Source organism: Anser brachyrhynchus, assembly GCF_964034855.1.
Source record: "Anser brachyrhynchus genome assembly, chromosome: 4".
Lineage (NCBI taxonomy): Eukaryota > Metazoa > Chordata > Aves > Anseriformes > Anatidae > Anser > Anser brachyrhynchus.
Genome location: NC_137698.1, coordinates 13476424 through 13488581, shown reverse-complemented (window position 1 = coordinate 13488581; position 12158 = coordinate 13476424). Strand labels below are relative to the sequence as shown.

Here is a 12158-nt window from a genome sequence, read left to right as displayed (position 1 = left end):
TTTCTCCTTCTGCAAGATGAGATAACACCAGCACTACTAGTCTAGTGTGGTTCAGGTGAAATGCCATGCAGACAAGGCTGACCTACTTGAAGTTTGGGAAGAGACCTGTTCAGTGCTAGCCCATATCTGCATCATGCAGTACAGCTCATGTTCATTCACACCAATGGAGTGGAAAGCTATCTGCATTTCCCAGGTGCAACCTCTGACTTTGGTGACTCAGGTATATCTGTTATATCCAGGCAGGTGATAACCAGACAAACATACATTTCTTGTGAAAATTCAAATAGTTGTGGGAAACTGGCAAAAACAGACTTAGACTGCTGAATACCATTATCCTGTAAGCATGTGCTCTGAATAGGGCATTTCTTCAGACAACCCCCAGGATAATGCCATAGCCATTTGATGACACATCTCCTGGACTGGTAGTGAATCCTGCAGAATACAATGAATATGTCATTCTGCAGCAGCAGATCCATCCTGTCCTTCTCAGCTGGACCCAGCTGTTGTGGCAAATGAGCCGCCAGGCTCTCATTTCTTTTTTGCAGAGCTTTGGTCATGCATGACAGTGCTTTAATATATATTTTATTGCAGCTCTTCACATTCCTCTTCAGATTATTAAGTGAAACAAAAATATACAAAGGAATGACACTGGAAGACTATTTAAGAAAAGGTCTTTTAAAATTATAATAGCTTTTGTGGTTATGCAGCCATGGAAGTGGCTCTGAAATATTCTGCCCGCACAGAAGCTCCTACAGGATCTAGCTCAGAACAGTGAATCCTGCAGTGGTGCCAGGCACACAAAATGGAGACATTACAACACAGAAAATCGTGAAGACAAAGTCCTTCAGGAATCAGGGCTTTCTCTTCTTTCTACATCAGGTGAGATTGTTTTCAACTAATGACTGCCAAGACAGCTCTGGAAATGGAGGACTGACTCAACCATTCTCCTATTCTTGAAAAAAAATCCCAACTGAAAATCCCATATTTTCAGGAGTAACTTCATTAGCCCCAGTGGGGATAGTCATGTGAGAAACCACCACGGACCTAAATGCAGGCGAAGGAATTAACTGCTCATGTACCAGCCTTGGGTGGATGGACAATCCAGACAGGATGGTATAATAGCTTCCTTTTTATGTGTAGCTTGCTGCCACAGAGAGACACAGAGAATGTATCTTTAGCTGGTGGCTGGAAAAAACGGCTCCACACATGCACCTCACTAGTAAGTGCAGCACTGTATTTGCCCTGCAAGCAGGGCACCCAACTCACACCCCACAAGGCAGGCTCTGTCCGATCCTGTCCCACCACCCACGGTGCTCTCTACTCCCAGATGGCACAGTAAGGACCCCGCAAGCAAGGACCCAGCCAGGAGATGTTCTGGACCAGTAAAGCAAAGGATGTGGTACTAACGGCCAATTTTGCTCACTTGTCTTCTGCAGCTCTGAACTTCCCATGCCAGGAGCTCAGTGCAGCCTTTGTATAGGTGTGACTGTCTCCTTTTTCACTATGTTGCAGAAAGAAGGTTTACATGCGATATTTCCCACCATTTGTTGGTGTGAGTTGCCACCACACAGCAATTTCCCTGAGCAGCTGCCCTTTGTGGGGGTCACACATAAATTGTGTTACATTAGCCACTTTTTCTGACCAGTCCATTGGCAGCCTGTGAATTTGCAATGCCTACCTTAACTTCCACGTGTGCCATCAGGACTGCGAAGTTGGTTAGGTGATTACATGAGCACGTGGTGTGTGTCTTGTTAGTTGTCAGGAGGCGACATCCTTGGGTGGACCAATACCCTGTCATTGTACGCTTGGTATAGCTCCAGAATGAACAGTTTGGATTGAAATTTTCTTCTGACTGCTGCAGGGAAGCAATGAGTAAATGCAGTAAAATGATAGGGTTTCAGAGATTTCTAAATGCGTTATTTATTTATTTATTTTTTCCCAGAGGCATTTTGTAACTCTTACCCTTTAATTTTAGATAAATAATCAGCAATGACTTAGATGTCAAGTATTACTTGTCGACACCAAAGAAAGTTAGGTTGTTGCTCCTCTGTTTGCTAATGCAAACTTAGTTCTTTGTTCTTGATTAATTTCAGACATAGACTAAATTCAGCTCTAAAAACCAGATTGCTTCATTTGCATTGCAGAGCAGAGAAATTAATTGCTTTAAGCAATCAACTTTTGCAATGACTGTGCTTGGCTAATAGGACTAGCTGTCCTCTTTCACTGTAATTCCACTTTCCTCTAATATCCCCTGCCACCATGATAAAATAACATTATGGCCCATTCTAATATATTGTTAGTTTTTAATTACAGAATGACGTGTGTCAGCAACTGAGCAATGGACATCAGCTCAAAGGAGACTTTCGTTACTTTTATTAATGCAATGTAAAAGAGACATTTGCCATAAATAACACAAAGTGCAGAGGAAAAAATGTATAATTCTAAATCTAATCAAAGTCTGCTGGAGGCCTCAGATCAGCCAACTTTTGTGGCACTTTGTTTTAGAAATTGAAAAGAAAAAAAAAAAAGCTTTTCAAACTCACTCACCTTGATATGCTTGACAGTAAACACCACGGGATCAGCTAGGTAAACCTTATTGCTGAACTCTTTGTTTATTGCTGCCGTGATGACAGGTGAGTTGACAATGACGGAGTGATTAGTCGACATTGCTTCTGTTCCTAATTTCATGCTGGCATTCTCCGTGGAGAGATAGGTGCCCAGGTTGTTGTACAGCACAAAGGCCACCCTGATTTCACCTAGAAGGGTAGTGAGAAGTTCGATATCCAGGTCATCGCACTAGGTTTTGTTTTAGATGACAAACCTCTTCTCTGAACCAACTTTAAAACTTTTTTTGAGTAAATGTTAGAAGGACCAAGATGTGGCATATGAAAATTCATGTTCTCCTGCCTATTCCAATGAGCACCATGAGGTGCGATAGGAGGTCCAAGGATGAGAAGAGCAGAAGCAAAGGTGGGCTTATTTTTGGCATAAGTGGGAGTAACGGGCTCCAGGGAAAAGAGGCCAGGTGGCCCATTTCCCATCTGACTTAACACTATTCTCCAGGCAATGCTTGGGAAACATATTTCATTCTGGTCCGCCATGGAGATGCCATATAAAATATATCATGCCATAATTTAGTCTAGTGCAAACTCCATTAATAAATTAAGACAACCTCAGAAAGTGTGGGGTCAAATCTGGGAGAAGAAATCCAAAACTTTCCAACACAATTCCAATCTCACATGAAGGATAAAACAGAAATTGCAGAAATTTGCCAATCAGATAGCCCCTCTTTCCATAAAAATCCACCAACAGGGAACCTGCAGAAAAAACCCCACAACATACTACCAACCATTTTTTTTTAAGCTGAAACCATCCAGTTTGCCTTCAGTTTTGCATATTATTTCACAGACTACAAATAAGAACCAAATGTGATTAGTTTGCCTTATAAATATTAGCTGTGTGGAAGCATCTTTTGTTTCACCCCAGCTTCTGCAGAAGGTGAAGCACTGATGACTCTGAAGGCCCTTCCCAACCTAAATCCTTCTATGACAATGTTATTCCCAGCTGTTTGGCAATCTCTGTGTGGGTGCCAAGCTGGTACAAATTGATGGGGGTCTCCTGATTTGACCAGAACTCCACTGATATCATGCTCAGAAATACAGACTTTCCCTTCCCTGCTGCCAACAAAATTTCTCTTTCTTGTTTTTTTTTTTTTTTTAATCTTCTCCAAAGTCCACTAGTGGAGTGAAATACACATCCCACTGCAATTTTGCTACTCATTTTGGGTTTTACACCAACTCTAAATGAAACTTTCTTTAAATTGTACATACAAAAGTACCAAACCCCATCAAGGAATTCTATGGCAAAGCTCTCTTTCTGAACCGCCAAAACCAAATTCTTCTCTCAAAAACTGTCAGAAATTTTGGCAGTTTTAATGCATCTGGTCTGGCTGTAATAATGTCCTATCATTCAATGCTTTGCCTACAGTGATCTAAGTCTGTAGTAGAGTGCTTTCCCCCTACATACAGGTTAATGTTGAAAAGACAGCCCCCATGGAATGCAGACTCCTTGCAGTGTGGTAAAGTACCCAAATGGAGTACAAGCTTTAAAGGAACTCATAAATAGGAGCATGTCAGGCCCATTAGTAGAAAGCCTGGCAGTTTGAAGTTGGTCTATAGTGGGGCTGGAAAGATCAACAAATGTGTCTGTTCAAATTCCTGATCTGGAAATAAATGACTTGGCAGCTTGAAGACCGTTCACGTACAACATCATCTTTAATTTATGGTATATCAGGAGCTTCATAAGCTACAGAGAGAAAGGCACTGAAGATTTAGACTCTTAACAGTTAATCAACCTTTTCTGCTACACTGGCTCGTTACTAATATATGCTACTATTATTTCTTCCCTCTCTTTTCAGATACTTGCAGAGTGCCCCACTGTGGAACAGGTTACTCAAACAAGCCTCTTATCCTATATGAAGGCTCCCACTGCAGACAATAGTAGTTACAAGGACTTTTTTGGACTCAGCACAGTGCCCCAACAGAAACATCATGTAGGGATCTGGCACATTTTTACCAGCACGTAATGCTTTTGAAGGCTGTCGGTCACTCGGCAATACAATACATTCCTTGTCAGCCAACTTAGCCTGCAGTTAAGGGCTTGGTAAGCTGGTATTAACATTAATGTAAATATTAACACAGTGATTAATACTATGCTTACAATTGGTTAAACACAAAACAATGTTTACAAGCTGTTCATAAAAAATGCCTAAAGCATGACTGATTCAGAAGGCCAGCATGGCCAGAGGTTCTGGACCTACCATTTCGACCATTTTGTTTCAAGGTATTTGCTGACAGTTGAATGGCACTACCATGGCCCATGTTCTGGGGAAACTTAAGATCTTCCAGATTCCCATCTGTGCTCAGTCTTGCAACTTCCAGCTCTGCATGCAAGAGAGACCAACAATAAGAAAAATTACTACTGAAACAATCCTCTGCACAACACTTTGAAGTTAAGAAATGGTGCTCCAGACCACCTGAAAGTAGAAGAATCAAGTTACAGTGTTTCACACTAGACTCTGTTTGGACTCCTATTTCTTTTTAAATCTCTGCCCTGAAGAAGTTTTAAATTTAATTAAAAAAAAAAAGCAAATAAATTCTACTCTCTGTGGAACACAAAAGACAACCAGTTCTTGTAAACAAGAACCTCAGGATATTAAGGACAATGGTTAAAATGAAAATCTGAAAATGTTACTTCTTTGCCACTGGCGATTGGTACTTTCTGTAAATGTTATCAGTGCTCAGGATCTGTATTCATAGAAAAAGAAAGAAGAGTTGTTCTCATTTTACATATGCACAGTGGGAGTGCTGGTGCTTTCCATCATGCTTGTTTTTTAATTAAAATCAACAATCAGCCAAATAAAGACACAAATTTGTATGAAATGAAACACAATTGCATTACAATGAACCATCTCCCTTTGAAGCGATGCTCTCATTGCCCTAGCAGATATTTTGCACTTAAAGCCAGGAGTAATAAAGGCAGTTTAGGTGTTCATTTTCCATGGGATTTCAAGGGTAGAGAGTTGCCTTATTCCTTTAGGCTCTTTTGTAAAGACTTCTAAGTCTTTCAGACAAAATGCCAAGCCACATCTAACAGATTGCTCTCCAGTTAATGTATGGCCAAGACAGAAGCCAGGCTCCCCAGCCCTTACTCTCCTTCTGGCTGCTCTCAGTATTTATGGGCTCTGCTTCTTACGGATATTGTCGGTGTTTTCCCGGACGATGTCCGTCTTCAGCAGGTTATCGGCCAGCACAAAGGCACTATCCTCCACGGTGTCGAGTAACTTGGTGGCTGCGCGCTGCTGTTCACTTGCATTCAGGTCCCTCCATGCATTCAGAGCCTGTGGCTGCAGGAGGTTGTTCACCGTCTCCACCATGGCCTGCAAGGGAGAGGAACTGAGTAAGAAAGGACTTTAGCGAACCTAAAGTCGAGACCTCTGACATGCACTCCCTCCTCCACACACATTAGTTTATAGGGGCAGGGCAACATTTCCTCTCCCTGACCATCGGGGCAGCCTAAAATGGAGTTAGTTAACATTTATTGCATTAGACAGGAGAGGGAGAGGTCTTGATTTTATTCTAATGCAGGTTGGGAATAGTGCTTCTGTGTTCATCAGCTCTGTGCTCAGATTAAGAAGGAATTAAGAGCCAGGGGTGACAGAGTGGGGATGGGGAAATCCCTAAGGAAACATGCACAAAAATATATTTCAAAACCCATTTGTGAAGCAGGTTGCTGCTATCGGCTGCACCAGAATTTGGAAGCAGGGCTGGGGCACCCATGGAAGCTATTCAGTAACTATCTGCAAGGGTTAGGCTCCATACAGAACACTTCCCACCACATAACCTCTGTCAGGCTGTCACGGCGATGCAGAGATAGTTGAGTTACACCGCTTCATCCAGAGAACCAGCAGGTGCCCCCACGGAGATTTTGATAAGCCGTGACATTTCAAATTGCTCCATTCAGGAAGGAGCCAGCCCCACAGTAACAACTTCAGGACCTCCTGTGGTGCACCTTACGCCCCGGGCTACCCTGCGCAAAGAGCTTTCCCATGGATAGCTTCCCACAGGTTAATCTAGAAGCACATCCAGGGTCACACGGAACCATGCTGGCCTTGTGATCGCTAAATTACAGCACTAGAGGCCTACCCAACCTGAAGGTTTCGTTCAGCCTTAAACCTCTGCTTAGTAACTAACCAGAACTGACTCAACTGTCTTCCAGGCAAGGCTTTTTAATGAGACCAGCCGCACCAGCTGGTGAAACTGATAGTGCGGAGATAAATAATATACTTTGACAGTGTTTTCTTCTGCTGGTTAGTGTCTAGCTATGAGACAGGCCTGCCCCACAAAGAAACACCTCCAGCTATCACTGACTACAGAATCCAACCTTCCCTTTGAGATTAAGTTGCCATTCTCAACAATTTTCTGCATGTTGAAAGTGTAGTCATCAAACCCATACCTCTGATCTTCAAAGCAAAGACAGTCCCATGGGATTTCTACATGTTGCAAGCCTAAAGTACACTCCATGGCTCACTTTAATGAAAATACTTCAGTATTTACTCCTGACTGTTTCGAAACACACCCACAATGTGATGTGTGAAAAGAGGTTACAGCACGGCCTGTTCTCCAGCAGAACGCTAAGGAAGAGCATTACAACAGCAACACATGGCACAAATGCCTCATTGCTCTCTCCAACTACCTGAAAGGAAGGTGTGGGGAGCTGGGGATTAGCCCCTTCTTGCAGATAACTAGTGATAGGACTAGAGGGAATGGCCTCAAGTTGCACCAGGGGAGGTTCAGGTTGGGAATTAGGAGACATTTCTTCTCAGAAAGAGCAGTCAGGCATTGGGATGGGTTGCCCGGGGAGGTGGTGGAGTCACCGTCCCTGGGGGTGTTTAAGGAAAGGTTGGACGTGGTGCTTAGGGACATGGTTTAGTGGGTGACATTGGTGGTAGGGGGATGGTTGGACCAGATGATCTTGGAGGTCTTTTCCAACCTTAATGATTCTGTGATTCTCAGTGCAAGGCATGTTGATGTCACCTCACCAGTCACAGTCAGATACAATGGGAGAATAAAACCACATTGAACCAGAATTGGATTTTATTGTTATATCCACGTGACCTTCAAGAATTTTCAATTACAACAAGGTTAAAGGAGAAGCAAGGACATCTAGACCTGCCACTGCTAGTGCTTTTAATCCCAGCAAAGACGTTTCACTTAGATAATGCCATGTGTATCATAAACTTAAATGTCCTTCAAGTTGGATGGTTTCTCATATCACCACAGCTCCTGTTGGAAAACAGAGGCAGAATCGGGCACCCCTGACAGTAAAAAGCCCCTACTCTCCAACCTAATTAATGACAACTTAACTCAGTTGCTTTTGTGCCAAATCTCTCCTTTACCTTTAGCAGATCTTCCCCTCCCTGGAAGCTACTGCCCTGGTCCCATGATTAACAGACAACATTTCTCCTGAGCCTCACAGCTTGGTTTCCAAAGTATAGAGTAGCCAATGCTTCCATCACTGAAGCAAACTAAAATGGCGGAAAATCTCTTCCTTTATTGCTACTGCAAAAATCTTTTTGTTGTCAAGCTTTTACATTTCAGAGCTGGGATCCCGTTCTCATTTGCTGTTAAGTAGAAATTACTAACCATACATCAATTTCTTAAACTAATTATTAAACTAATTTTCCTAAGTAGTCTAAAAGTCATCTTAACAAATGTGGTGTGTGCACAGAAAAAACAGGTTAACTTCAATGGCCAAAAAGAAATACTAAAAAAACATTGCGTTTTAAGTGTGTTTTTTTTTCAGTGTTTTAAAATCTTGAAGCCTAATCGCTGTAGCTCTTAATAAAATTCTATAGTTTACTTCGGTAGCTTATCTCCTTGCAGGCAAAAAGGAGGTGTTATTCTTTCACAGTGACCAAAAAAATCAACTATTTTGCTGTGCTGGCTCTACACAACATGGAGTTTTCTCGCAAAGATCTTATATTCCTGGAAAGCAGAAAATAAGGATTTTTCTCACCTTTCAATATTACTGTGCAGACTACAATTTGCCTTACTTCTATTTAGCTCAGCTGCTAACAGTGTTTTTAAATCTCTGCTAAAACAATATGCTTTCATCAATAACTGAGTGGTGGAAATAGTCTTTGCAGCAGATCTAGCTGCTGGCTGTGGATGGAAAGGTAATGCTTATTTGTCTAAATATGAAACAGATGATTAAATATTTGTGTTATGGTTAAACATATGCTGCAAAATTATTTCCCCAGAAAAAATAATTTAGCTATTATTTATTTATTTATTTATTAACAAAGCATGTGTGCATGTATACATACAAAGCTTGACAGAGAACCTCGGTTTGATTCCTCCTGCAAAATGTGTGCTCTCCATCCAATGGACATGGTGATGCTGAGCATCCTCTAGAAATGACTAACTTGAAACCAGCTATGTCCTATCACTTTGGATCCTGGGTCTGACGCTAAAACCCTGGAAAGATTTCCAAGGACTTTGGTTCGGGTCCTTAACACAGATCTGAGTGAAGCTGGTAGACTGTCATCACTGGCATTACAACCAAGATGAATTTAGTCCACAGCTTTTCCCAGAGGGTCAATCCCCTCACCTGCCTCAGTGCATTAATCAAGTGTTCCCCGCATTATATTTCTGAGTGCAGCACTTCATTATGGCTGAGTGCTGCAGGCTGAAGCTAAGGAGATGAGGTGCTAATGAAATGTTTGCATTTTGGACATGAGCTGAGGTAGGTGTTTAAATGAAACAAAACAGCTGTTAAAGCAACAGTGTCTCTTGAGACAGAGATGCCAACTGGGAAAAGTTGGGCAGGGAACCAGGAACTGTGGAAAGTCAGGCACATGGGACAAATACTTGCCTGTGTCTTTGCATTTAAGCTGAGACACTGTGGTTTAGGTGGGTTTGGCACCAACTCCAATGACTTTGTGGTCTGATGAAGCTCCAGCATAGGAGCAGCAGTGCCAATCTTCCAGCAAAGCCTCTCAGTGACCAGCAGAAGGGTTAGCCCTGACAGATGACCTTTGAAATGAAGAAGGCATGAGACAGGTCTGCTAGTGAGCTGATGACTTGTTGGGTTTTACCTGAGACTCTTGGTGATGCTGATAAAGATGGGTATTTTCAGAGGGAGCTAAGGAAGTTTTGACCCAGTTTCATCCCACCTCACTTCAAAAATTTAACACACAGCCAAGTCAGGAGCCCAGAAGCTCTCTAGTGTCTCTTCCCAGTCAAAGTAGAAGGAATTATCATCTTCATGTAGGTGCCCAAAGACACGTGAGTTTAATCCTGTCCCCGAAGGACCCAAAACCTATTTAAGGGTTCTGCATGTTTACTTTACTGAAGACCTTGTCCCTGCTTCCCAAGCTGAAGGTATTCCACTGTTGTATTTTCCTTCTCTCCCCTGCCTTACTCCTCTTCCAAAAGCAGCTCAACTAGGCGAACAACTTCCAAGTGAGCCAAAGCACTCTTGTGAGCCTCATGGACTCCAACATAACTCTACATCCCCTACAGCACAGCACAAAACCAATGCCAAGGTTGCAGAGGCTTTAAGAATGAACAGCATACGCACATATATGCCCAGGGAGAAGGACAAAAGTAACTTAAATGACATCAAGGGAGTGCTTTCAAAAGGCATAGCTTGCTTGTTTGCAGCCTTAAAGTATGAAGAAATGAGGGAAAAAGAGCACCAAGAAAGAAGACTTCCCATCTGTGTTTTTATCCTGAGATCTGTAGGTGTAGCTGTATGCTGACTACGGTAACAGGGTACCTATACTTTCACTGAATGCTAAACCCTCTTAATGCAAGCCCATACAGAACAACCATTCTGGGTCTGATGACAGGTTCAGTGAGTCTAATATTCTGTCTCCAACAGTGGCTTCAACTGGACATTAAGAGAAGAGCAATGCCAAGTGCGGAAGATAAATCCCAGGATGGTGATTCCTTTCACTATGTGGCTATACAGCATCACAGAGTATACATTCTATGTAAATAAATGTTAATAAATTGCAGAGGGAGATTTTTTTTTTCCCAAATAAGGGCATATGCTCATAGTTTCTTGATTTTGTCCTGAGGTTACAAAACAGAAACAAAATGTAAAACAGCCTTCTCAAACACTTATAAATTGGTATTAAAAGATGTATTGTCAAAAGGGCAACTAATTAGGAGTCTTACAGTAATCACACATTACTAAAAGGCTGATCATATATGTCCCATTGATTTCCTCTGTGACAGCTGCTTCATTCCGTAAAACTGAATTTTGTGTGTTGATTCATTTTTATCTTCTCCCCCTCTAGAAATGCCTGGCAAGAATATCTATGTGACACATAGTTTAAACCTACAGGATAGTACATACCCAGTGATACCACATCCATTTGTTTATCTCTCACCATAACAACACCTAAAGCATTGCTGTTTGACAAAAGTAGACTGTAATGTAAAATCTGGCTTCAACTGGGAATTGAACCTCGAAATTACCAAGAGATGTCAGACCTGCTAATCTCATTGCCAATTTTGGACCAGAGCTCATTGTGCCGTGCTTAAGCACAGCAATCGTAACCTTAGAAAACCAGCAACTCTCCCGGTGCTAGGTCCTAAAGGTGTTAGTTCCTAAATGTTTATAGTTCATTTTAGCCTTTCACTGAGCAGCTGATGGAAGAACGGAAACCCCAATGAATTTAGGACTGGAGTACATTTTCAAGGGTGTGTGAGAAAATATTGCTTCGTGCCAAGTGAATACCAGCAAGCCCTACAGGGAACGCTGGTTGAGCGCCTCTGCTCAGTAATTTTCAAATTCACGGGTTGTCCTTCCTTACAAAACAGCACCTCCTTAAGATGAGACTGAAAACAGTATAAATTATTTTGCATGCACCTTATATCAAAGTCTAAGATCCTATAGCAGCACTGGGTGAATAAGGACAGTGGCATATGGCATTAAAGTACCACTTTTGCAATGACATTTCTACTAAAACTATGTGCTTTTTATAATTTATAAAGCCCTACCTCACACTGCTAACACTCGTCTTCCTTGACCTAACAGGAATACTTGATGCAATGCACTTTCAAAAATTAGTACAGAAGGAGCTACATCAACAAAGCTGTGCTTTACATTGATAGACTGAAATCATGGCTGGTGCATGAAAAAAAGCAGTGCTTGTACAGCTGCCCCTGTACAAAAGGTGTTTGTTGGTACAGCTTTGCTAAGAAAGGTTTGCTCACTCTTTCCTAGAACAGTGGTGCTAAGACCATAGAGGGCAATCACATAGATGCAGCCTTTGTCTGTGCTTACAGTTTGAGGTTCTGGTCCTGTTTGAGGCCTCTGGGTACTACTCCAAAACAAGTGCATCATCATCTTTATTCAAAGCATGCAAAAAACGTTATTAGCCCACTTTTTAATAGCAGCTTGAGATTTTATGGTAAATCGGTGGAGAAAAAAAGCACGAAAACCCTTTCAGGTCTAAAGTGCACAGTGAAAATGAAAAACACTTCAGAGAGCAGACACACTGAAATGCGGATATGGTTCAATGATTGCAATATTGTGCTCTTTTTTCCCTCTTTCTACTAGAAACTAGCAGTACTTTAAAAGAG

General features: G+C 41.9%; 2 protein-coding genes across 29 annotated transcripts in view; one reads left to right on the top strand and one right to left on the bottom strand.

Annotated features, from left to right (window-relative positions):
• The window catches only part of LOC308195067 (uncharacterized protein), a 1623621-nt gene that overhangs the window by 552044 nt on the left and 1059419 nt on the right, over positions 1 to 12158 (top strand). The window lies entirely within an intron of this gene.
• Positions 1 to 12158, bottom strand: part of ADGRL3 (adhesion G protein-coupled receptor L3) — a 535523-nt gene that overhangs the window by 78480 nt on the left and 444885 nt on the right. For 23 of the 28 annotated variants that reach the window (XM_080591831.1, XM_080591832.1, XM_080591821.1 and 20 more), the window contains 4 exons: positions 5755 to 5938; positions 4820 to 4942; positions 2548 to 2756; positions 1679 to 1855 (listed from right to left, as the gene is read on the bottom strand). In XM_080591831.1, the coding sequence (XP_080447957.1) occupies positions 1679 to 1855; positions 2548 to 2756; positions 4820 to 4942; positions 5755 to 5938 (693 nt within the window). The remainder of the gene's footprint in view (positions 1 to 1678; positions 1856 to 2547; positions 2757 to 4819; positions 4943 to 5754; positions 5939 to 12158) is intronic. The other 5 variants (XM_080591834.1, XM_080591836.1, XM_080591812.1 and 2 more) reach the window with 1 other exon arrangement.